Below are 26,434 nucleotides of genomic sequence, written 5' to 3'. Positions count from 1 at the left end.
AACATAATAAGGAGAGGAAGTGGATAAAAAATTTATAGTGACAAATTATTTATATTTACTATTTTGATTTGTCTTATAAAATTTGTTTAATTATTATTTTGATATATCACTTATAAGATTTGTAATGATTCCAGGTTTATAAGATTGATTACAAAAAGAATACATGCTAAATTTGATGATGTTTGTATGAGAGTGTTTAACGCTTACTAAATATATTTACGGAATCGGTCGTGTTTGTGGGTTGGTGGGCCACTAGGCATGAACTTGAACACGACCTGAATCTGAAATCGTGCCAGACACGTGAACCGAAACCCGACACGCATATTGATGGATGGACCCAAACACGCGTCATCCGATCCGAACGTTATTATTATTATATATTTTTATTGTTTTCATATATTGATACTTTTAATATGCATATTTATAACAAAAAAATACAATTTTTTAAAAAAACAGTTACATTATATTTATAATATGAATTTCCTTTTATGAAAACGCCCCCTTCCTTCTTCTCCGTTGGTCCACAATCTTCTGGCCCCACCTTCTTCTGAGACAATTTGAATATCAAAACGGCCCCGGTGGGGGGTGGGGGGGGGGAACGGTCCACTACGCATGTCTAAGTCTTAAAGTTTGGCATAACATATCCACACAATTTAATTTATTACATAAAACACACTTAAAAAATATAAAATAAAAAAATCAATGGATTTCGTGAGCCCACAAGGTTAACCCGACCCCCTTAGCTAAACAATTCGACCTGATCAAAACCTAATTCCGTGAATTTCATGCCAAGCTAATGCCGTATCTTCGGATGGTGTTAGGAATTACTCACGTAAAACTAAGAGGCCATAATCTTTGCTGTAACCCTTATATTTTATAAACCTTTTTTGAAGTATTATTTTATACATTTCTTGAATTTCTCAAAAAATGGTTCCAAATTGTTTGATAAATAAGCAAAACATTGATAGTTTTTTAACAAATTTACAAATATATAATACAGTGTTGTTTAATTTTTTTATTTTCTAATATACATTTAGTTATTATTTAATTTGACGTAGACTTGTGGCTACGAATATGGTTTTTAAAATGTGGTTTTTAATAAAACATTAATTGTGGCTACGAATTATTTCGCAAGTTATTTTCTTAAGGTGATTTTTTATTGATAAATAAGAATATAGTTGACATTGACTTTTATCATTCAAGCAAATATACTTGTAGTTGAGACATCACGAGTTACGTAATTTGAAATTATTTATATATAGAGCTTACATTTTGTTTAACATGATAAAAAAAACAGGGTATGGAATTAGGTTTTGGATACCCGTCAACCTGTTTACGATATGTTTAATTCATTTATCACCTTCAATATGGTCTAACACATTTAAAACTTGAGTATAAGCTGTTAACTTGTATGACTCGGTTAGATAAGTGAGTTAAACAGATTGTTGTTATTATTATCACATGTCAGGTTATGATTTACGTGTATCCAGGTTAGGTTGATACATCAAAGCCGTCTTCGAGAATCGTGAAAAATATTTGAACCGAAGGTGAAAAAAAATTGGAACTTAAATTAGTTGAGTATTTGGGTTTAAACATTAAATAAACAATTTTTCTAAAAAAGATATATAATTTAAAAAGTAAAATAAAATTCAGGTCTATCGGGATGTCGGGCAAGGGTCAGTCGACCGACCCAACCTTGTGGTACAATACATTTTACTTGACTAAATATATGAGTTGTGTTCGTGTTCAATGATTCGACCCATTAACTTACTAAACCTAGACCCATCAGGCCATCAATGCATCAACCCGACTATATTGATACTCCCTCTTGAACTCACATCTACCACACCACCAACTAACAAACACGTGCCGTCGCACTACAACATATAAAAAAAATAAGAAAAGTAAACAAGCAACGCGAGTGAGCATGGAGACGAAAATAAAAGATAGAAATAAAGAAAAAAAGAAAGAAAACAAAATAGATAAAAACAGAAATCTCTCTTCTTTTTTTTGAACAGAAATCTATTAATTTGATTTTTTTAAGTAATAATTTTAGTAAATACTTTTTTTTAAAAGTTAAAATTCATAAAATTACAATAAAATGGTAGATAAACGGGCTCCTAATAGTATCAAAATACTCAAAAACCAATTTATTCAAAAGCTTTAGAACATTCAGAGGCTACATATTATCTTGAATTCTTGTTTTCAACACATAAGTGAAGATGAATGGGTCGGAATACCCATATCAAAACAACCCGATTCAATAAGAAAACAGGAATAACCCGAACCATTTAAATCCTATGCGAACCTCAAAGGAAACAAAAGGAATATTTTCGAACATCCAATAAGAATAGAAGACTTCACTAACATGACCCGTAAAAACTTTTGCTAACCAAGGGAACCAGTGATGTCGTTAGTGATATCAGTCCTACCTCCCACCTCTATAAATACAATAGGTAGTAAGAGGTACAAATATGACAATGTTTTAAAAACCGGTTTTTAACTCATACCGGATTAAGCCAAAAAATGGTCCAGCCGGTTGAACAGGGTTATAACGGGATGTTCAACTGAGTTGAATATTTTACCTTGTAATTTCAAATAGATGCAACTTCAACTTAAAAAATAACCCAAAAGTATATGCTTCCGTAAAAAAAATATAATCCAAAAGTTAATCCATAATCAAAAAAATACAAAAGCACTCGATTTTTTTAAAAAATAATCTAAAAGTTTACTTGTTTCAATATCAATCGCTATGTTATAATTTTTTTTAAAAATATGGCCGCAAAATATCAAAAATCTCATGGACTTAAAACTGATATTTTAGAAAAAACCACCGGTTCGATGTTCTAGCAAACTGCCTAAAAATACAGCGCTCATAATGCCGGTCTGATATATCTATTCAACCGGCTGGTACGAACCGATTTTTAAAACACTGCAAATATGCTATCTCGTTCTCTCGTACTTCACACCAATATATTCACAAAGAAGATCACATTATCAATTCTCACATCAGAAAATGGTTACAGGAAGAACCCATTCCTGTAACGAGCTTCACGATGTTTCTGTTTTACAGGACTTCCCGTTAGGAATCGCTAGTTACTTCTGTAAAAAGATGAATTCGAGATTGAAATCAAGGTATTGAATTATCCGTACCCGGATTTCCTTCTTTAATAAGTAATCCGTGTGGATAGCTACAAGGTGTGCTTCCTAGTTTTTACCTCCTAATTTCCTAGCATTTATATTTCATAAAATAGAGTTTGACTAGTCATATATGACATTTGTATTGTATATAGTTAATTACACAACGACACACACATAATAATATACATACATCAACTTAACTTTGTATCTTTATATACAGAAGACTCAAATATCTTCTTTAAGATCAGTTTTTGGTAACAATGGGTGGCAAGAGTTCAAAAGAAGAGACACCAAACACAAGAACTCAAGACATCAATTATGCGGGGTCAGGTAGCGTTAGTTACAACACAAGTAATCATGTACCGCAAAGAAGTTTGGATCGAAAGTATTCACTAATACCTGATAACTATGAGACGCTCGACCAGGTGACTTACTTGTAGATCAAGTTACGTAGGGGTGTGCACAGTTTAATTCGGGTCAGTTTTGGGCTAAACCGAAACTTTGGTTTTTGGAAAATGTTCCGTTTTGGTTTGGGTTAAGTGCTAAAGTACGGTTCGTTATTTTCAGTTTTTCTATTTAAGTTTAAAATTTTTGGGATGAAATTTTTTTTAACAAAAAGAATTAATTCAAGCTATAAAAATATGTTAATTATTAACTAGTTGATTATTATGCATTCAATAAAAAACATTTGATTTACGTATTATTAAATTCCTTTAAACTACTTTATATACAAAATAAAAAATCTATAAATTCGGTTTGGATAAACATAAAACTAAACCGTCGATTTTTATCTCACTTTTGGTTTTAAATCAGTTTTTTCAGCTTTATGCACACTTTACGTATTTCGTGAAAATTTCTAATATTATCTTTTATAGGTTACATCGGCTCTTGCTGAAGCTGGGCTTGAATCATCAAATCTCATTGTTGGTATCGATTTCACCAGAAGCAATGAATGGACAGGTTGGGAAAATTGATAATTCGGTAAATATTTAATGTTATTTGCTACTTGTCGTCATCGATTTAGGGGCGTGTACGGGTCGATTCGGTTTAATTTTAGACTAAAACGAGCCAAAAACATAAATCACGGTCTTTAAGTTTTTTAAAACCGTTTGCTTTGGGTTATTTCGTTTTAGGCCAAAAGAAAAAAGTGAGCTAAAAACCTAAAACTAATGAATTTATATTTTTTTCGTCATTTTATAATTAATTATTAAACATTTTGACTAAAATATATGTTAAACCATTATCAATTACTCAGTAATTAAAACAAAAATCTTTAAGTTCGGTTCAGTTTGTCCAATCTTTGTAATACCGAAACCGAATCGAAATTTCACGTTAGTTTTGGTTTCGTTTTGACCTTTTGGTTTGGTGGTTTCGGATCGGTTTTCGTAGGTTTCATGCTAAACAAAGGTTGTCGCTAAATCTTTGCTTTAGTCGCTAAATGTAACTTTTGTCACAACTTTGTAGCTAAAAGTATTAATATTGTAAAAAAAATTAGGGATGAAATCATTCAACAAAAGAAGTTTGCATAGCATTGGGGTGTTACAAAATCCGTATGAACAAGCAATATCAATCATTGGCAAAACACTGGCGGCTTTCGACGAGGATAACTTGATCCCTTGTTTCGGGTTTGGAGATGGTACATGTTTATACATTAATTCATCTTGTATAACAAGTTATGTAACGAAAATGTGTGCAATTAACTAGTTGTTTAAATGTGTTTTGTAGCATCGACACATGATGAAGGCGTGTTCTTTTTTTATCCTGATTCACATCCTTGTCAAGGATTTGAGGATGTTTTGAGACGTTATAGAGAGATAGTTCCTCAACTTAAACTTTCGGGTTAGTTTGTGACATCTTAACTTTTTTTAGAGATGACAATGAGACGTGTTTTAGACAAATATCAGTACCTTACTATATTATCCAAGGACAAGAGAAAATAAAATTAAAAAAGAAAATGTCCATAGGTATGATATGGTATGGTATGATTTGGGTAAACCAGTATACATGTTTCCGGTAATCGGGCTGCGTATCACCCACCTAATACACTACCCGTTCCACAACCATAAAATCTTTAAAAAATAATCTTCTAGTTGGTATCCGTCCTAAATGTTTCAGCTTGGGTTTGCATGTCGGGTTCGGGTTCGGGTTTGTTTGACCTCCCTAAATGTCTTGTAGTGACAAAATTTCAGTCGTTTAGATTATTGAGCTCTTGGCTAAAACATAGCAAGCCAAGCTCGAGGACTTTATAATAAGCTCGAACTTGGCTCGATAGCTTGACGAGCTTCAGGATTCAGGGTCAAGAACTTCAAAGACTAGCTCAAGCTCAAGCTTAACTCAACTAGCTTCAAACAATATATAAAATATTAATTCGGAAAGAATAATTTAGCATTTACAAGGTTAAGCTCGACTCGTTATAATCGCTTGCAGGACCGACATCTTTTGCACCTATAATAGAAACCGCGGTGTCAATAGTTGAAGAAAGTGGTGGTCAGTACCATGTCTTGTTGATTATAGCCGACGGTCAGGTAAAATAGTGAGTGAATCCTGTATCTGTCACGACTTATTAAAAAACAATGTTTTTTCCTCCGATTTAGGTTACAAGAAGTGTCGATACGGAAACAGGTCAACTTAGTTCACAAGAACGTAACACTATCAATGCCATAGTTAAAGCAAGGTATAATTTAACATCTTAATGAATCGATCGTTTTGTTGCTAAATATGTGCATAACTTTCATGTTGTATTTTCGTAGCAACCACCCGTTATCAATAATACTAGTAGGCGTTGGTGACGGTCCGTGGGACATGATGAAGGAGTTTGATGACAATATACCCTCACGAGCATTCGACAATTTACAGGTTTGAAATAACTTAAATCGTCGCTAAAAAAGGTCACGATACAATATATCGTTTTTGTGACACTTATTTGCTCTGGTTTCTTGCTAGTTTGTGAATTTTACGGAAATCATGTCAAAGATTACCAATCCATTTAAAAAAGAGACAGAATTCGCGGTTAATGCGTTGATGGAAATACCTTCGCAATACCAAGCAACACTTCAACTCGGGCTACTCGGGTAAACAATAAATTTATATGTTTGTGTAGCATCAATAAATCAAAAATCATACGCAATAAATAAATATAAGTTAAAATATTTATGTGTCTTAGAATTTAGAAACATACTAAGATCAATAGCGTGCAGAAAACCGAAAAAACAGAAAAATCAAAACTGAAAAAACCTAATTGAAACAAAAACCGACAGTTTGGTTTTATGTTTCTGTAAAGTTAGTTCGGTTTTGGTTTTGCATGTAATAAAAACCAAAAAAACCGAACCGAATCTCTACTTTTTTATTTTTTATTTATATTTTAAGTAATTTAATAGAATTTAATAAATATGTAACTCAAATACTTTTGGCCAAACGTATAATAGTCTATTAGTCAACAATTAAAAAATTAATTATACCTAAATTCATTACTTTCGGCCAGCTTTCTTTTCGGCATAAAATTTTCAAGTTTAAATAGGTAAAACTGAAAACATCGAAACCAAACTGAAACTGAAAAAGCTAAAACCGAACGGTTTAAAAAATCCGAAACCCGAAGTTTTTTTTTGGTTTGGTTTTAGCCTATAACCACACCGAACAGCACCACGCACACCCCTAAGATCAAATGTTTGAAAGTTTCACTTATCGTTATACTGTTGATCAGTGTCCGGACAGGCTATTCTCCAGCCACCACTCCTTTACCTCCACCCGTCAATGGCAATTTAAGAAACCGAAGTGTTCGAAGACATCATGTTAATGAGATGCCTTCATCTCCAAATTCTAATGACAACAATATGGTAAGTATGTGCTAAAAAATTTGTGTCATTATCTAAACATATTATAAATATTTCGCTCGCAAATAGTCGAATAAACGAAACCAAACACCATTTAACGAGACGTAACTTGTGTTATATAGCCGTGCCCTATGTGCCTTGTTAAACCGAAGGATATGGCTTTCAGCTGCGGGCATCAGGTAAACTTTAACACGCTATTCGTATTTTACAACCAATGTATATGATTTGAAAATCTTATTATTGTTATTGTTGTTGTTGTTGCGATTAACAGACATGTTGCGAATGTGGGGTTGCATTATCATTGTGTCCGATTTGTGGGATTCGGATCAAGACCAGAAGGGCATTGCATCAATAGACTCGACCGATGCGTGAAGATATTGTGTGATTACACTGAGTATATAGTTTTGTAATATTATTTGGCATTGTTTTCATTTTATGTCATGTTATTTTTACATATTTCACCAATACAAAAATGTAAAAACCTGAATAACCTATATAATTAGGGTAAGAAGGTGTCATATCCACTATTATAAATATTGCTTGAGTAGAAGAAAACAAATGCAAAAAGATTGAATTAAACAACTGCTGAACTAATGTGTAATAAAATTAAGAAGCAAATTACACGAAATAGGGCTGTCACTTTTAGCCGAAACCCAAACCGAAAAAACCCGTATTTGAGGCCGACTCGAAAAACCCGAACCCGAGAAAAGACTAACCCGAAACAAAGTAATTCAGGTTGGTTCTCGGGTTTGATTTATAAGTGTCGGGTCAACCCAAAAAACCCGAATAAACTTTTAGTTTTGAAATTAAATATATTTTTGGGTATAATAGGCTTAGTCTTAGTCACTAAAGTTATCAGAATCTGGGCTCAATCGACTGTTGTCATTCCAGCTATTATGGATCGATTGCTTATTGCTAATTTTTTTTTTCGTTTATTACTAATAGCAACCGTAATCGAATATTCAAATCACGTCTGATTGAAGACGATTATGGTTCGAATTAGTTACTTAGTTTTACTCTTCTTTTGAATTGTTTTATGACTTTATCAAGTTATGTTGATTTATTATTTGATTATTTGCATTACGAGCAAAGAAGACTATGTTGTTTTAATTTTAGCATTGAAGTTGTTTAATCTCTTTTGTTTTTTTTTTTTCATTTTCTAGGATACTCGAAACCCGATTAACCCAACCCGAATTGCCCAAACCCGAAAAATCCGTGAGAGATTTGGGTTGGGTTTTGGGTTAAGATTTAAAACTTTAAAACCCGAAAAACTCGACTCGGAAAACCCAAAACCCGAAGAACACTCCTACACGAAAGAGTTAAACTTCGGTTAGTAAGATAGGAAACAAGCAACTGGTTTCAGGTTTGGTGTTTGCATACCTTGGTCTTAGTATTGCGTAGACATAACACATCTTGGTCTTACTATCCTAAAGCACAATCCATGTACTTAAGTAAACTAACTAGAGTGTACTGGGCATGATAATGTAGTGTACTACGGACTATGTGTCAAATTAACACAAGAATCAATCACACAAAATAACGAACGCAAATCACATGCATATGATTAACACCCATTTAAATGTTTAAGCAGGGCCGTTTATGAGAATCGTTAAATTTTTATGTGCCGAAGGCGAAAATATTTTTGGGTCTTAAGTAAAAGGGTTTCTTGTTGGGTTTAAACAACTAAATCTTTAAATGGTTTACTTGGTTATGATCTAGGTTGTGCAAAAAACAAAGTTTTGTTTATGACGCAGATGTCGCGTTCTAATAAAAAACAAGTATTTTAATAACTTAAATACCTATAACTTGTACGGGTAAGTAAGGTCGCCTTCTAAGGGAATCAAAGGAAAGTGCAAGTAGTATTTATTATTTAAACTAATTTAATTATTCTAAGCAGATAGTCGATGTCAAACAGTGAAGCAGATTAAAAGATGATTTAGAAAACACAATTACTTTGAAAGTTTGTAAACAATAATGAGAAAAGGTATTTACTCTAGGTTCAGGTAATGTGATATTCAACTAATCGCAGATTCAACTGACTCGATTGCGCAGTAATTACTAGACCTATTAGTTTGATTGTGATAACAAATGATACCTTAACCGAATTGTTGACACAATTGAACTTAGTCTACCTAATTACCAATTTATGTTTTGAAAACCAATTAAGTTGCAATGACTAGTAATTACTAGTTCAATGACACAAGAGCTTAACCTTAAATGTTGATGAACACAATCAAACAAGTGATGCAAGGTTTGGCAATCAATTACACAAACTATTTAAACAATCAAAGCAATAATCGAATAAGATCAAATTATAAAACTTAATCAAATTCTTAAACTTTAAACACAATGAATCTGGTCATAAATCAAATTACACAAAACCCTAGCCTAGAATGAACACAGATGTTTAGCCGAGCATTGACATGATGATTAAATCACTTATCTTTGAGAACATATGATGAATTGCTGAACCGGAAGCCTCGGGATGATGGAAAATCGTTTTGGAGTTCTTCAACAGCTTCTGGAACAAGTGGTATGACGAAAAGAGGCTAAAAATCGTTTATATAATGATTAGGGTTAGTTTTCTTTGTTTTAAGGCGGTTCGCGTCGCGGGTAATGGGCCTGCCCTTCGCGTAGCGCGAAGGACAAAATAGTCGGGCTCATATTTGAGTTGGTTCGTGTAGCGCGAACCAACATCTTCAAGGTTCCTTAGCGTCGCGCGAAGGACAAAGAAAACAACCAAAATTATTCTTTTTCTTTATTTCTGCATCATGAAGCGTGCTATCCCAATCCCGCACTTCTAAGCCTTCATTCCAAGCTCGTAAATCACCCTATTAAGCTTCCATAACATCCAATTCCCTGAAACACATAAATATGCTTGAAGTAACAATGTTCATTCATTTATTTAACTAAATCTAACTGATTAATATTATATTATACATTATCTTTTTTTCGTCCTAAAAAAGACTTTGCAATGGAATCAGAATTAGAAACCGTCTTCACAAAATACTTTAGATTATTTTAATTAATTATAGAGAACACAAAAACCGCGATTGCCGATATTGTTGTACACTTAAACCCATGCCCTAATACTTACCGGGAAAAATAAGATGAGACAATTTCGTTAGTTCATATGATTAAATGAAACCCACACTTTCAAAGCTCTGAAGCCGCCTGATCATGCTTCATTATGGTTTTACTGAACCAGGCCATCCTAATTTTTATTTAAACCTTAAGAATAGTTGATCAAAAATTTGCACAAATTATACACTTTTAAGCTCATATGTAATAGCTAAGACATCAAGGATATTATCGACCAACCTAAACTTAAGCATCAAAGTCTACCAGAATGGCCATTAGATACGATTAAGGTGCAATTAAGTAACTATCTAGCAAATAGTCCCACTACATGACATACTCCCGTTATCAAGCAACACCCCAAAATCCATCTCCATAGGTGAGTATGCATGAATTTATCTGTAGCGCTTACTTATGACGTGTCCCTTGTGATCCGTTTCTTAACGGTAATAGGGGACCTCATATGACTAACAGCGTGAATAATCAAGTCAGTAGTGTATTGTATTTATAAAGCACGTAATGATCATGCTTAAAGACTTATATTTTGGCAGAAAACTGCAGGTTTGCTCTTTGAGCTCTTTTAATATCTACAAATCCACTTAGGAGATATAAATACCCAGATGATATACCGCATAAAGACCCATGGCCTCCTGACCCCGGAGTATCCCATCAATACAGGATTTAAAGTTATAAAGCCATAGGCCTATGAAGCATTAGCCACTTAAACTATAAGTATCTTTTTATGTTTATATCACAAGCCGGGGCTATCTGGGACGCGTGGGATGATTAAGGAGGCGAGTCCCTCATTCTAGGCTTTTTTTTACTCATTTGGTTTTCATTTGTTCGTTTGTGCTTTCATTTGTTCGTTTGGGCTTTCATTTATTCGTTTGAAAAATGTCGTTTCTATTTTCACTGAACTAGGGTAGCTGCGACTATTGGGCTATTGTTTTCACTGACTGGGGCTATCTGGGACTCGAGGGATGATTAAGGGGGTGAGACCCTCATTTTAGTCTTCTTTTACTCGTTGTGGTTTCTATTTGTTCGTTTGAGCTTTCAATTGTTCATTTGAAAAGTGTCGCTTATGTTTTCACTGAACAGGGATAGTTGCGACTGGTGGGCATTTGTTTTCAATGACCTGGGCTATCCAGGACTCATGGGATGATTAAGGAGACGAGTCCCTCATTTAGGCTTCTTTTTAACTCATTTTGGTTTTCATTTGTTCGTTTGAGCTTCCATTTGTTCGTTTGAAAAATGTCGTTTGTGTTTTCATTGAACCGGGGTAGCTGCGCCTGTTGGGCTTTTGTTTTCACTGACCGGGGCTATCCGGGACTCATGGAATGATTAAGGAGGCGAGTCCCTCATTCTAGGCTTCTTTTTACTCATTTTGGTTTTCATTTGTTCATTTACGCTTCCATTTGATCTTTTTAAAAATGTCGCTTCTGTTTTCACTGAATAGGGATAGATGTGATTTGGTGGGCATTTGTTTTCACATGACGGGGCTAACTTTGTGTTGCAACAAACCGAAGGATATGGCTTTCGGTTGTGGGCATTAGTGAGTTTTTAGCACCCAAATTTCTACTTTGCAGTAATCAAGGTGTGTCGCAAGTGCGGGATCCGTTTATCATTGTCCGATTTGCGAGAATCTGATTGAGATTAGAATTGTGTTGCGTCGGTAGGTTCAACTGACATGAAGATATTAAGTGACAGCAACAATAAGGCAGTAAACTATTTAGTCGTAGCATTGTTACAACACCGCATTATACGAATGTTATTTTTAAACAACTTAGTTTTGCTATTCAAAAAGGGTTAGCGGCATAGCTAGCTGCTCGATTGCCTTTATTATTAACGTCAACGCTACTTTAAAGAAAATGTAGAGAAAAATAATAAATTTTTGTAATAGGTTTTAGAGTGTTCAGTGGTGTTAAGCTGTTATTGATTGCCTATATGAAAATAGCGAAAAGATCGAAAACAGCAAAACCTTGCTAAACTTGACTCAAAATTTAACTTTCAACACAAATATAATTCCCAAATTTCTACTCTCAACTGCAGATGCCAACAACCAAATTTGCAAGTCTTTCGCGATTTTAGAATCAATACCGATTGACGTTGAACAAAACTGTAACCAAAATTGATTTTTTAACTGATACATCACAACAAAAAAATGTAACAAAATCCCAATAAGTTACCAGCATAAGACATAGACCGGATATTTTCACCAGGTGTTTCTTTTTGTGTCTGCTAGAGAACTCTTTGTAACTCGGTCTTGATTCCTGTGTGAGTAAACCGGATTGGCCCGGTTGAGCTATTGGATCACGAGAGCTGCAAAGGGTGCAAAGCAACACCATGCCGAGCATCCGGAAGAGACCCCCATCGACCTAAACGGGGTTCCTGATATATAAAAAAATATTATATATATAAGCACAGAAATATGTAACTGTAGAAACTTGAATAATAAGGTTGTTAAAATTCACCTTGCCGACTCCAGCAACCAAAAACTTCCCAGATTTGGCAAATGCCAAAGAATTTACGTATCCAACCTAGAAAAAGCAACGGGTCAATACAAGTTTGGGATGAAACGGGTTAAAATGACCAAGCCGGCTTGTGCTGACTCACTTGACTTTCAGCATTGGTGGACCCAAAAAATCTTCTATTAGGTCTAAAGGTGTGTTAGAGCCGTTCGCTTAGAATAACTGTGCTCGAGATCTAAACTCAGCTTGTTTATTATATTTAGTTAATTACTTTTAGTTATATACATTTACTATTATTTAATATAAATTTATAATTATAACTTCACATCTATAAATAATATATATTATTTGGTTATTTTATAAAATATAATCAATCATATTTATCATGTAATTAATATTTAATATATTAAATAAAATTATTATTTAGGCTCATACTTGTTGAAGCCGGGCTTGATTCTAGGTGTTAGCAAGTCGATCTCGAGACTCAGATTGTTTACACCCCTAATTAGTTATTTGTTTTATTTATATACATAGTACAGTATTATTTAGCTAGTTTTAACATAAATGTACGACTATTTTTATCATGCAATAAATATTTAACATACTAAAAAAACTACTGCATAAAATTATAGGCTTGCGAACATATATGAAGCTTGGGCCCAAGCTCCTTTATTAATCAGCCTTATTAAAGGCTCGAGTTTGTTGGAGTTATGCTCAATTCGAGCTTTCAGCAAAGCCAAACTCAACTAGCTTACGAGCGACTCAGATTCTTACACCCCTATTTGGACACAATTGACCAATTTGAAATAAGAAACAAAAGCTTACCAATGGCAGCTCAAAAAGTGGTTGAACGCCTTTACCATCACTTTTTATTTCCCACAAACGAACCACACCATTACCTGCTCCTGATGCTGCAAGATCACTGCCTCTACATACAGCAACAGAACTAACCCAAGAACTAGCAGATGGGCCCACATTTTCAGGAGCATGGCTCGAATCATCTGAATACAAATGCAATCATAACTAAAATTCTTGATAGCTGCCAAGATTATAAACAAAAAAAAACAAAAAAGTGAAGTTTATTACCTTTACTACCGTTTGATAAATCATTATTTTGTGTGATATCGACTGTATTTGGAGGTAATGAAGGGTGAGCATTTTTCATAATATGAAGAGGTTTCTTTTTCAATACACTCCAATGCTGAACACTACCATCATCTGAGCCCGATAGAAATTCATCATTATTAACAAAACAGCAGCATTCTAATGATGATGCAGGAGCCCGAAAGACTAGCTGTGATTCCTCAGGAACCTGTTTTTTAGTTGAAAATGTAAATATAAATAATATTGGCATGTTTGAATATTTTACACTTACTTCAAGTAACTTACTTCAAAACACAAACATGATTTTTCAAAAGCTGCTGATGTGCCATTTTATGTCATTTTAGTGAGCTTGTATATGCCACAGTGCATCTAATTTGACATTAAGTAATGAGGCTGGTTGCTAAAACCAATAATAAGTTGTAGGCTCGCAGAAACCAACCTTAAATTTGGTGCAAACTAGAAGCAACCTTATATGAATACATTCTATAACTGATTTTAGCAAGCAATTGCATGTTCAACCGTAAGTGTCGTCATTTTTTATTATTCTTTTCAAATTTGCCAATGTGACTTCTATTAATCATTTTTTATATACGTCCATATGACAAATTGACATTTAATAACAATCCTGTAATATTTCTTTTTTTCCAAAATGTCAAACTTTCAACAAGATTACACTGTGATACACATGCATGCCTCGTTGCACCTAACACTCCAAACTAACATTTCAATTTAATGTGTTTTCAAAGATCATTTGTTAAAACAAAAAATAAAATTATAGTTTCAATGTTTTCCCATAAACATTTGTTTTTCAATTGTGGCATCTGATGTGGGAGCTTGCAAAGCATCAAACAGGGTAGCATCAGCAATTTACTGCAAGTTTCAACTTCCGCACCCGATTTTAACAATATGAGGAAAAAATCTAAAGGTTGTTTCTTTTTCAATTAGTTTGCCTTATTTAAAACAAGTTAAAAGAGTAAAACATTATACCTTCCATAAGTGCATGGTCCGATCACGCCCAACAGTTAGCACACGTTCTTTTCTTAAGCAATCGATAGTTAACACATCACTCTGATGACCAAATAATGTAGTTATGTAAGATCGGTCTTCTGCATTCCATATTTTAATTGTTCGATCATATGAACCAGAAAATAACTCTGAAGTCCCTTGCCTGAAAGTCAAGCAAGAAACCGGTCCTTTATGACCAGGAAAAGCCTGCAACAATACACAACTGGAGAATAAGAGCAGCAAACTTTTAATTAAATTACAAGTTTCAACAACCAAAATAATACCTGAATATGCTCACGTGTGCGTGTATCCCATAAATGAACATGTCGATCAAAGCCACCACTTGCCAAATACCTTCCATCAGAGCTTACAGCAAGAGCTAAAACGTGTTTACTTCGCTTTTTAGCTCGACCCTGAGGATCTTTTGCACCATGAGATTTTAATACTTCTTCACTGGGCCAAACATATGTTTCTGTTTTCCCAGATTCAACATCCCACTGAACAATATAACCATCTTTTGATGCTGAAAATCCTTTAGAATCGTCCTCTGATACTACCACAGCAGTTACAGATTGCCTGTGTTTCACTAGAAATCGAAATCCTTCTGTTGTTTTTGGTTTCTGAACACTACATATACAGAACAAACCAGAATCAGCTCTTCTTTAGATGTTATATAGCTTGAATGCTCAAACAGTGATAGTTTAGACCTAAAGTTTCAAACAGTTATTGTTATTGAAAAATTGAAAGGCATTGTTGGAGTTTGATGTTACCAGAGCTGTAAACAAACCAAACGCTCGGCAAACTGTTTGGCGGGAGGCTTCTTTATGTATGTTCGTTTAGTAAATAAATGAACATGGCCAGAGGCAAGTTCGTTCAATAGTGACCGTTTACGTTCATTAACGTTTGTTTGTTGATGATTGTACGTCAAAGTTTTTAAAAACTTCTTAAAGAAGTCTCTAATTATCATATAGATTTAAGCAAAATATATGTGAGTATTATGTGATTATATGAGAAATAAAATTAACATATGAAAATAAACCTTAAAAAGAAACACCAACACAAACTTTGTAGCCGAGCCAACCGTTGATACTGACCATTCTCAGTTAGCCAAATCAAATAAAACAGTTTTCGTGTACATTTGTGTCCGCTCGTGTTTGTAAACCGTTCATAAACAAGTTCATTTCCTTAATGAACAAACACGATCAAAAATTTTCGTTTGGTTAGCTGTTCGTGTACTGTTCCCTCGTCCAATAAAAGCAAGAAAAGTAAACAAGCCAAGCCCGAGCTCGATTAGGCTCAATCTCGCCTCGTTTTAACTTACGAGAGCTTGAGCTCAAGCTATTTTTCTTAAGCTCGGCTCATGAGTTGTTTTTTCAAGCTCATCTCGTTATCATTTACTAATTATTAATTAACTTATCAATTAACTTAAATACACTTTTTCGTGTTTTTAAATATTTTGAAAAAAAAACTTAAACCAGCCTAACCTCGGATTGAGCTCGGCTGCATAGTGTGAAATTAACACACACAAATCCAAAGAGGTAAAACTTAATAATACACAAGACTAGGTAAGAATCAACAAGCCCAAGCGAGCTTTCCTATCTTTCCTATACAAGTCTCGAGCTTGGGCTCAATAACTAAACAAGTTTTACTTGAGGCTCAAGCTCGAGATCAATAACTAAACAACCTTTACTCAAGTCTCGACCTCGAAAAAACTCAGTTTGTGACTTCGTTCAGAGTTTTTTATCAATCCGAGCTCGAGCAGCTTGGCTCGCTCGCACCCCTAACTTGCAACTAAAACCAATCACAACATTAACATTTACCTAATTAACACTTAATTAAACCTAAAGTCCATACAACTATAACTATAAATCAATTAGCATCATATTACAATTATAAACATTATAAACATAATAAAGCATTATAACATAATAATATATCTACCTCGCTGCGACCGCTTTACGCGCACGCCCACTCTCTTCAAGCTGCTTCACCTGCAACATTTCCAAAACCCTAGCCTCCACACCTCCTCGTTCATCAACCTCCTCACCATCCTCCACCGCCGCCGCCGCCGCCGTCATCTTCTTCAACAACTCCTCCGCCACTCGCTTCTTCTTCTCCGCCGCCGTCATCTCTTCCTCCGACTCGCCGTCGTCCGCCGCCGTGACGCCGTCGTCGTCGAACTCGTCGGAATCGCTGCTCTTGACACTGTCGTCATCGTCTTCGGGTTTCCTCCAGTCGCCGGAGAAAAACGGGTCGGGTTTGTCCGATTTGAACCTTTTTTTGTGGCGGCTTGGAGTGTGATTGCGTTTGGACTTGGTGCGGTTCATTGTGATTAACGGCTACGTGAGATTAATTGAATTGAATTTAATTGAATTATGAATTAGGGTTTAAGGGTTGAATAATAAATTAGGGTTTAGTTTCAGAATGGAAGTGAAGGAGATGATACTAAAGGGATATTATTTAATTGGGCCTGAGATAAGTAAAGCCTGTTATAGTTAGAGTTACATTCTTTTGGGCTTCAGTAAAGGTAAATAGAAAACCCGAACCTGAATTTTTACTACTCGAACCCGTACCGACCCTACTCATAGGATATGTATTTAGTATCAAAACCCGTATTTGGAACCGGACCTGATGTGTACATGGTAATACCCAGAACCGGAACCGGTTTCATACACAGCACCGGGTTTTTCCAATACTCGAAACTGGGTTTTTCAAATACTTCAAAAATACCCAAAAAATGCAACTTTTAAAAAACCAATCCATACCCAAAAAACCCCAAAATAGTGATTATATTGGTTTGAATACCCTATTTCCGAGTTTTGAAAAAAACCGTATTTTCAAGTATTTTTCGGGTATATATTGGTTTTTTATGGGGATGCACTTTTTTGTGGTATTTTTCAGACATTTTTCGGGTATAGATCAGGTATTTGAAAACCCGGTATCGGGTATAGAGCTGGTTCCGGTTTTCGAAAATTACCGCGTAAAAATCGGGTATGGGTTTTGGTACTGAAATGCATACCCTATCCGTACCCTACGGGTAGAGTCGGGTACGGGTTTGGGTAGTAAAAACCAAGTATAAAAAACTCACATATGGGTTTTTTGTGCACCTCTACCTAGAGGTGTACAAATCGGTTTCCAGACACAAACAAGTTCGGGTTATACCCCGAATCGATCTAGTCAAAACTGGTTTGACTATAAATCAGTTCTGATTGGAAACCGATTTTAGGACGAAAATACTCGAACATATAGGAACTGATCAGGGTCAGGATGAAAACCGGTTAACATGTTAAAAACAAGTTTTTCCAAAGCAAGCCGGGTCTTAAACCGATTTGCGTCTCCGAGTTACAAAATGGTATACGAAGCGCCAGGTTACGTCGCTTTGGAAACGGGTTTGGCTTAACGAAGCGAACCTTTTTTTTTCATGTCTAGTCATGCGCATGAAATTCATATCGTCTTTTTTTAGATGTATTAATCATTTATTTCACGTTATTCATAGATGTAAACTTGATTCATTTTTAATATTAAGTCAACAAAAAGTTTTGGGTATGAATAAGAATTAGAAAAAGAAAAAGAAAAAGAAAAAAGATTTCTAGATATTCTAAAGTATATTTTACTAGTTTTAAAGCTCTTTTTACATACGGAATAGTTCAAATTATAAAATTATTGTATATGAAAAAAAAATGTATTACGTCTATGTTTGTATCTATACAATGTGTACATAAATTGATTTTATTTATATCGCAAAATGGTTTTTTCAAATGAACTTAATAAAAAAATGTTCGTGCAAAATCGTACCTGAGAATGCTTCTTTATATTAAAAAATTCATTCTCGGTGTCATGTATGAATAATTGAAAGAATTTTGGTTATGAACCAATTTCGAAAATAAGACTTCTCATCCGATAGTAGTTCTAACCACTCAGCCTAAATACAAAAGATGCGTTGCCTTTATTGATATGTTTATCAATTTACCACCCATTAAAAGAAAGTATGATATTGAATTGTAACAATGGATGTTCTTCAAGAACTGTGTTTTTCTGAGCTACACCATAAAAATGATTTTGATAAGTTTCATAGGACTTTTCGACTTTGTCATATTGACAACATAAAAAATAACATGTTAACCCATTCAATTTTGTGAATATTTTGTTTCATTTGAGCATAGTTTTGCATGACATGCTTTCCATACAACGTTTTGATCACCATTGAAAGAAAAATTAATGTTAAACATAAATATTTGAAATTTGATAAAAGTTAGAAATATTGATAGGCATGGGGGTGGCATGTCGAAAGTGTTCGCAATCTTTTCTTAAGTTTTAATAGTTGAGGGAAAAATAGTTAATTTGCCAAATCCCGAACCTTTTGATTATTTCAAAAAAATGCCCTTAAAAATAAACTTGAAACCCGAATCATGTTTAAATTCTAACTTTCATACTTTTGACATTTTAAAGTCAACACTTTGAACCCATAACAAATTTGACGATAAATCTATTTTGCATTCTCAAACTTTTAAAAATACTCAAAATTTTCATTTTTGATCCGTAACAAAATTTGACCTAAATGTAGTTAACTTGTACCAAACAATCTATTTATCAACTTTTGACCCATAAAATCAAATTTAACTTCCACAAAAAACCCAAAACAATTTTCATTTGAGAAACATGATTTGTTGTCGATTTTTGGAATTCACCAAATATTTCGAAATATATAGTAAAATAATATGTTAATATTTATATTTATAAAAATATATAGATATTATATAAATAATGTAAAAGGAAAGTGAATAATTAATATTAATTATTTATTTATTACATATATTAGGGTATATTAGTTTTAGAGAGAAAAAAATTATAAGAATTAACCAAAAGATGACAAGCATCTCTATTTATTTTAGTTTATTAGAATAGGTAGATAACGGGCGAAATAATTTTATTACTTTGTTGATGCAAAAAGTAAATTTGTTTTATCTTTAGCACTAAAGTGTAATATACCAAAAAAGATAATGTTATTCTTCTGACTTTTTTTTTAGTAACTTTAGTCTAAAAAAGTACTAATTAACTATTTGGGTAGCTTAATCACCAAAAAGTGTCATGTTTCTTCCAATAACTAGCATTATCAAATCTGTAAATAAAACATTTCAGACTACTGTTATGGGTTGTCGTCCCATTTAGTGACGAAGCTTGGACTCAAAATATATATATTTTTTAAATCATAAACGAGGTGCGGCTCAAATTTTCAATCGAAAGCGACTAAATTTACACTATTACACTACGTATAACAAATAAAAAAACGGATAAATTTATACTACTGTAAAAAAACAGAGGGGTCGGACCCACACTAGCCCTCACTATACTTCGCCACTGGCCCCATTAACGTGTTTATTTTGCATTAGCCCATAAATTAAATACACATGCTGACATGCATATCCATGCATCTCTCTCTCGTGTCTGTTAACACATTCACGAGAGTGCCCTTAATGCCCTTAACACCCACTCTGAAATGGTGTTTGCCTCAATATACTGAGGTGAAGGGGGCGTAGTGACCGTCAAATTTGAAGTTAACCATAGTTGAAAATAATTGATCCCATTTTTAGTAACATCTGATTTTTCCTTGTATTCCGTTCTTGGCATGGATGGTAGTAGGGATGCAAACGATCCGAACTGCTCACGAGCTACTCGAGATCGGCTCGTTAAAAAACTTGAACGAGCCGAGCTTAATCGAGCATGAGCCCGAGCTCGAGCCTAAAAGTAAGCTCGCTTATTAAACGAGCCCAAGCTTCACTTATCGAGCTCGAGCCGGCTCGCGAGCCTAAACAAGCCTGCCATTTATATAATTTTTTAAAATATATATTTAATAGTTATTAATTATATATAATGCTATAAAAAATAATTAAATAAACTAAATAATAGAGCCGAGCTCGAGCTTTGAAAATAAAGCTCAAAACAAGCCGAGCTCGAGTTCTATATAAGTTAAATGAGCCGAACCCGAGCCTAGTTAAGCTTGGGCTCGACTCGTTTGCACCCTAAGACGGTAGATAAGATGGGCCCACCAAACACCTTAAAGTTTAGAGAATGAGTGAAGTACCACTTTTGGTATATTTGTTAAATAGACCAACCACAAGAAGTAAAGGTGAAAGAATAAAAGAAAAAAAAGCAAGCAAGCAAGAAACACGTAGAGCCATTAAAATAATAATCAAGCCCGTGGGTGTAAATGAGCCGAGTCCGAGCTACAGTAGGCTCGAGTTCAGCTCGGCTCATTTCGAGCTCTTTTTTAAAGCTAAAGCTCGGCTCATAAGCTGTTTTTCAAGCTTGGGCTTGACTCGTTTATTAGTTATTAGTTTTTACATTTTATTATTAGTATCACTATAATTATTGTATATTGCAAAAAAACTTTAAATGAGGCTCATTTAGTACCTTAAACGAGCTAAAGCTCAGCTCGAGGTCGGATGTGAAGTGCTAACTTAATACATATAAGTACAAAAGAGATGAAATTTAAAAACACACAAGGCTCCTTAAGGCTCGACGAGCTTAAACGAGCATCTCATTCAAGGCTCGAGATCAAGCTCGATAACTAAACAAGTTTTATTTGATCAAGCTTAGACTTGGCTCAAGCTAGAAAAAACCTCGGCTCGTATCAAGTAGTTCGGCTCGTTTACACCCCTAAATTCAAACCCCGCTATTTAAATGTATATTGTCTATAATAATAATAATAAATAAACTTGAATAAATTATGAAAAAGTGAGGAAAGTAAAGATGATGGTTCAAGAGATTCAAGGGGAAGATTGTATCAATGTGTACAAGCAAGGTACAAGATTCATTCCCTCTTTGTTCCACAAATGTATCTTTATATAACATCTTCTAACTCTTTGATATGTCACAAAGTCACAACTCAAAAGTTCATTGTTCTAAAAACTTAACCATTCTCTACTATGGCTACAAGCAGGACTCGGCGTGCAAGAGGTGACCGACACATGTTTTCATCAGCTGACGACAATGCCATGATGAAAACCATACTCGCTACCCACTCTCCCGATGGAACCTTTATTGATGTTGTACCGCTTCTTCAAATCATCGAGGACATCATGAATAGGGCCCATCCCGACGCCAGTCATCGTGTATGTTAGATCATTTAGTACTTATTTTTTTTAATAAATAAAAACATTTTTAGGTTTCTAGTATTTTCTTAATAATATAATGTTTACATCAAAACAGAAGATAAATGGGCCATGATGTGAGTGGTAAATTACTTGTCAAAATACTAAATTTTTGTTTATGATGATTATTGATTGTAGGGTACTCAAGCGGGAATAGACGCGATAGTGGAGAATGTTATGTATAACGATGTCAATGAGATGCTTGAAGTTATGGCGCTCACAATCAATAAGGTTTCATGTGAGGTAAAATTTAAGCTTGGGTCTTGAGTGAACATTTAATGAGATCGTTGGTTTAATTTAGCGTAGAGGTGTGAATTTTTGACATCACATGAATCAAACATGAAATTTGTGGGTTTGGGTTTAGTCTTAACGGGTTTGGGTCATTTTGGGGTCGAACTCACGAACATGTTTAGCAAAATGGGTCATTTTCGGGTCAAGCTGACGTTTTGATGGGTTGACCCATTTAAACCATTTTTTATCTTTTGTTTTTGCATGTGTATTGTGTAATAACTTGAACTATTTGAGTATTTTATCCCGAAATTTATTAGTTAACAATTGGCATGCTTTAAACATATTTGCTTAAAAAAAATAAAATATACATAAATATAGAATTTTAAATTAACATGAGAAACTAAAATTGGGTGAAATAGGTAATATCGTGTTAACCCGCAAAACACGTGACATATTTGGATTGGCCCATTTAACCTGTTTGTTATCTTTTGTTTTTGTATGTGTATTATGTAATAGCTTAAACTATTTGAGTATTTTATCTCGAAATTTATTAGTTTAAAAATAATTGGCTTGCTTTAAACATAGTTGCTTAAAAAACAAAATAATATGTAAATTTAGAATACGAGAAACTAAAATTGGGTAAATAGGTAACGTTCGTGTCAATCTGCAAATACATGTGAATTGACCTATTTAACCTATTTTTTATATTTTGTTTTTGTATGTGTATCGTGTAATAACTTAAACTATTTGAGTGTTTAATTATTTGATTGAAAACAAAATGCATAGTTTAAACATATATCATTAAAAAAAAATAATATGTAAATTTACAAATTTAAAGAACTAATTGAGAAACTAAAATTGGGTTAAATAAGTAATGCTCGTGTCAACCCACAAATACACGTGACGTATTTGGATTCATTTTTATGACACGATTTTCGGGTTCGTGTTGTATTCGCGTATAAAATTTCAGGTTTGACCCCGTTTAATTTAACGTTTAAAACAAATCACAGATCTCTTGCAAGTGTATTGGAGGGGGAGATGCACATACAACTACCACTGGGATTTTTAACATGCTTTCCAGCTACGGGTGGGACGCGAAAGCTGTTATTGGTTTAGCAGCTTTTGCGGTGAATTATGGCGAGTTTTGGTTGGTGGCTCAGCTTCACACTGCCAACCCACTCGCCAAATCACTGGCTCACCTCAAACAACTACCTGACGTGCTAGAGCGTGGTGAATCTCTTAAACCAAGGTTTAGCACGGTCTCTAGCCTCATCAAGGCCATGCTGGACGTCACACATTGTATCGTTAGATTTAAGGAGTTACCAGAACAATATATTAGCCCCGATACACCAGAACTAGTGGCGGCCACCACTCATATACCCATTGCGGTTTATTGGATCATTAGAAGCATTGTGTCTTGCGCGTCCATACTCATTAACCTCATCGGAATGGGACACGAGTATGTTATCTTTTTCCCTTGTTTTCTTATGTGTTATCAGTAACTACACAACAAAATTGTTAACTAAAAGAGTTTTTTATTGGGTTTAAAAAATTAAAATTTTTAAATAGACTTATTGGATTATGATTTGGATAGTGCTAAAAGTGTTTTTTTTTAATAAAAATGCCTAAATGAATTAGATAATTGAGTTTAAACACTAAGCATAACCCGTCCTGATGGTTATAACAACTATATAATTAACTTAATATGGGCATTATAAGCATGCAACACATATTAGTCAATGTTTGAGTTGGCTCGTTTAACCAGTTTAACATTATAAGCTGGATTGCTTGCGTTATTACAACCGGATGATGCACATAACAGGTTCTTTTAACATAGGCACGCCACGATGACCACAGAAGCTTGGGAACTATCGAGTTTGGCTCATAAGATAAGCAATATTCATGATCACCTAAAGCATCACTTGGATCTTTGCAATCACCATATTAGTAAGATCAGTGTCAAATATAATCAATTGATTAATGTAGATGTATGCATCAAATGATCATTAATTCAAAACTTTAATTATAACTAGATGAGAAGAAGCATATTGAAGCATACCTAACAATTCTTCGCGTCATGGACACTCCACATCTTGATAATATGAAGCCGCTCAAACATTTGATTTACTTAAAGGACGATCAACTACCATTGTACGAAAGCATGACAAGAACTCGAGTGAGTGATCATTGTTCTATTGCATCTATTACATAAAAGCTTGTAACTTATATATATTTTGTTATTAAAAAAGGGCCTTTGGTCATTTTGGAGTTTTGGCTCGTTAAAGGTGGAAAAAATTAGTTGTTCAAAAAAATATACGTTAATGAATGCACAAACGAGACAAAAGTCCACATAATGACCAAAATAAGTTAAATCTATAGTAGTTTCCATAATAGTTATCTTGGCATACTAAAGTATAATATGCATGATTAGGTTAGCATCGACGTATTGAAGAAGAAGATCGTGTTGCTACTCATATCCGACCTTGACTTACCACCAGAAGAGCTATCTGTTCTTGACCAAATGTATAGGGAGGCAAAGCAAAGCCCGACAAAGGCCGAGAGTCAATATGAGGTGGTCTGGCTCCCAGTGGTGCCCAATCATACGACAACACCATGGACTGAAGAGAATCAAATCAAATTCGAGGGGTTAAGAAATATGATGCCATGGTATTCAGTGTTTCACCCCTCGTTACTTGATCCAGCAGTGATCAAGTACATCAAGGAGGTGTGGCATTTTAGCCACAAACCGTTGCTTGTGGTGATGGATCCTCAGGGGAGGATCGTCAACACCAACGCGTTACATATGATGTGGATTTGGGGAAGCGTGGCTTTCCCGTTCACAAGCTTGAGGGAAGAATCCCTATGGCGTGAGGAAACTTGGAGGATCGAGTTGCTAGCCGATTCCATAGAGCCAATGATTTTCAATTGGGTACATTTAAGTTTTAACTAACCACATTTCATTGTATAAGTCCTATTTTCATTTTTTACTTTGTGACAACATACTAAAGTAAAGTACAATTTTATTTTGTGATAGATTGCTGACGGAAAGTACATTTGTTTGTACGGTGGGGAGGATATAGAGTGGATACGAAGTTTTACATCCACCGCAAAAACTGTGGCTCCTAGGGCTGGAATCCAGCTCGAGATGTTATATGTAGGAAAAAGCAACCCGAGAGAAAAAGTAAGAAAAAACAACGATATCATTCGTGCCGATAATCTTAGCCACGTGCTACCCGACATCACCTTGATATGGTTCTTTTGGGTTCGATTAGAGAGCATGTTGCACTCGAAGTTACAACATGGGAAATCATTCGATGAAGACCCGATTTTAAGAGAGATTAATGTGATGCTTACTTATGATGGAAATGACCAGGGTTGGGCTGTGATATGTCGTGGGTCTGATGACTGGATGAGACGAGCCAATGGCGATACGGTTTTAACAAGTTTGACCAAATATAGTGAGTGGCAAAATGAGGCACAAGACCGGGGTTTCTTGCCCGCTTTAAACGACCATCTTGAGGCAAACCGACCACCACATCATTGTAATCGTTTGATCTTGCCAGGAAACACCGGAGAGGTGCCCGAGAGAGTGGTTTGCGCTGAATGTGGACGGTCGATGGAGAGGTTTTTCTTGTACCAATGTTGCACTGACTGATTAAAGAACAAAATGTTATATAGATTATGAACATATGTTATGATTTAATTACCATATGCTATTCATTTGTAATTGTGATACTTTTATTTTAATAAATGACTTGTATTTGTGATGCTTGTATTTGAATAAATGATTGTTTGATATTAAAGCAGCCCATGAATCTGATAAGTTGATAACACACTTTATTTATGAGTAGTCACAAGCCTTAAAGAATGTTGAAACTTGAAACATTCAAATGACTTCGAAGCATGGTTATAAAAATCCCGCCTAGGCGTCGGTACCCCGCCGATTAATCGCCATTCGGTACCCCGCCGATTAATCGCCATTTGATCATTATATATAAAATTTGGTATGTTTATGTATATTTGAAAATTTTCATATAAATTCCAATCCAATTAATCGCTAGTCCCATTCCCCTAACGTACGACTAGCGCCTAGCGAGTTTTACAACACTCTTCAAAGATATATTTATGGGTAGGACGATATAGGAAAAGTTTTATAGTATGGAGAAGAACAAAAAAATCTTAATATGACCACACTTAGCAACTAAGCACAACCAGGAGTTTTCGGACACGTGACATCCCAATCAGCAGTGACTAGTTTTGCAAAAAGTGTCGTAGTGGTAAAATGCCCATAACCCCCTTACTTTTTAAATTTGTTAATATAAATTAAAAATCAATGAAACTTGAATGGAGAACCCCCCCCCCCCCCCCCCAACACACACACACACAACATCTTTTTTGTGTACACAACGAACCCAGCCAAAACAAA

At 34.6% G+C, this 26,434-nt stretch overlaps 3 protein-coding genes across 3 annotated transcripts; 2 read left to right on the top strand and 1 right to left on the bottom strand.

Moving 5' to 3' along the window:
- Nucleotides 1-3,401: 3,401 nt before the first annotated feature.
- On the top strand, nucleotides 3,402-7,326 carry LOC143636543 (E3 ubiquitin-protein ligase RGLG2-like). Its single transcript, XM_077104112.1, has 11 exons — nucleotides 3,402-3,566; nucleotides 4,017-4,101; nucleotides 4,637-4,777; nucleotides 4,867-4,980; nucleotides 5,569-5,666; nucleotides 5,736-5,815; nucleotides 5,892-5,997; nucleotides 6,085-6,212; nucleotides 6,842-6,974; nucleotides 7,094-7,150; nucleotides 7,243-7,326. The coding sequence occupies exons 1-11, from the start codon at nucleotides 3,402-3,404 to the stop codon at nucleotides 7,324-7,326; spliced, it is 1,191 nt and encodes a 396-aa protein (XP_076960227.1).
- A 4,762-nt stretch (nucleotides 7,327-12,088) lies between these two features.
- On the bottom strand, nucleotides 12,089-16,781 carry LOC143636542 (U3 snoRNP-associated protein-like YAOH). The gene is made up of 7 exons (XM_077104111.1): nucleotides 16,568-16,781; nucleotides 14,911-15,253; nucleotides 14,609-14,833; nucleotides 13,613-13,829; nucleotides 13,343-13,518; nucleotides 12,521-12,586; nucleotides 12,089-12,437 (listed from the first exon to the last, which is right to left on the bottom strand). Exons 1-7 carry the CDS (start codon nucleotides 16,753-16,755, stop codon nucleotides 12,360-12,362), a joined length of 1,293 nt encoding a protein of 430 aa, XP_076960226.1. The 5' UTR covers nucleotides 16,756-16,781; the 3' UTR covers nucleotides 12,089-12,359.
- Nucleotides 16,782-21,524: 4,743 nt separating this feature from the next.
- Nucleotides 21,525-25,708, top strand: LOC143636541 (protein SIEVE ELEMENT OCCLUSION B-like). Its single transcript, XM_077104110.1, has 7 exons — nucleotides 21,525-21,738; nucleotides 21,916-22,020; nucleotides 23,019-23,467; nucleotides 23,846-23,955; nucleotides 24,042-24,184; nucleotides 24,440-24,937; nucleotides 25,043-25,708. Exons 1-7 carry the CDS (start codon nucleotides 21,553-21,555, stop codon nucleotides 25,661-25,663), a joined length of 2,112 nt encoding a protein of 703 aa, XP_076960225.1. The 5' UTR covers nucleotides 21,525-21,552; the 3' UTR covers nucleotides 25,664-25,708.
- Nucleotides 25,709-26,434: the final 726 nt, after the last annotated feature.

Source organism: Bidens hawaiensis, unplaced genomic scaffold (genome assembly GCF_021521415.1).
Source record: "Bidens hawaiensis isolate Kalapana, Puna unplaced genomic scaffold, B.hawaiensis_p1.1 tig00007984_1, whole genome shotgun sequence".
Taxonomy (NCBI): domain Eukaryota; kingdom Viridiplantae; phylum Streptophyta; class Magnoliopsida; order Asterales; family Asteraceae; genus Bidens; species Bidens hawaiensis.
The sequence above is the reverse complement of the archived record's forward strand: the minus strand, read 5'-3'. Positions and strand labels throughout refer to the sequence as shown.

Bases quoted from the DNA above. Each gene is read 5' to 3' on its own strand.
- LOC143636543 (XM_077104112.1), top strand. From the start codon at position 3,402: ATGGGTGGCAAGAGTTCAAAAGAAGAGACACCAAACACAAGAACTCAA. The intron at 4,778-4,866 runs GTACATGTTTAT...TGTGTTTTGTAG, and splicing joins TTGTTTCGGGTTTGGAGATG to CATCGACACATGATGAAGGC. The intron at 6,975-7,093 runs GTAAGTATGTGC...TGTGTTATATAG, and splicing joins ATTCTAATGACAACAATATG to CCGTGCCCTATGTGCCTTGT.
- LOC143636542 (XM_077104111.1), bottom strand. From the start codon at position 16,755: ATGACGGCGGCGGAGAAGAAGAAGCGAGTGGCGGAGGAGTTGTTGAAG. The intron at 13,519-13,612 runs GTAGTAAAGGTA...ATTTGTATTCAG, and splicing joins AAATAATGATTTATCAAACG to ATGATTCGAGCCATGCTCCT. The intron at 12,438-12,520 runs GTGAATTTTAAC...TTTATATATCAG, and splicing joins TGGTTGCTGGAGTCGGCAAG to GAACCCCGTTTAGGTCGATG.
- LOC143636541 (XM_077104110.1), top strand. From the start codon at position 21,553: ATGGCTACAAGCAGGACTCGGCGTGCAAGAGGTGACCGACACATGTTT. The intron at 23,468-23,845 runs GTATGTTATCTT...CTTTTAACATAG, and splicing joins CTCATCGGAATGGGACACGA to GCACGCCACGATGACCACAG. The intron at 24,185-24,439 runs GTGAGTGATCAT...ATGCATGATTAG, and splicing joins AAAGCATGACAAGAACTCGA to GTTAGCATCGACGTATTGAA.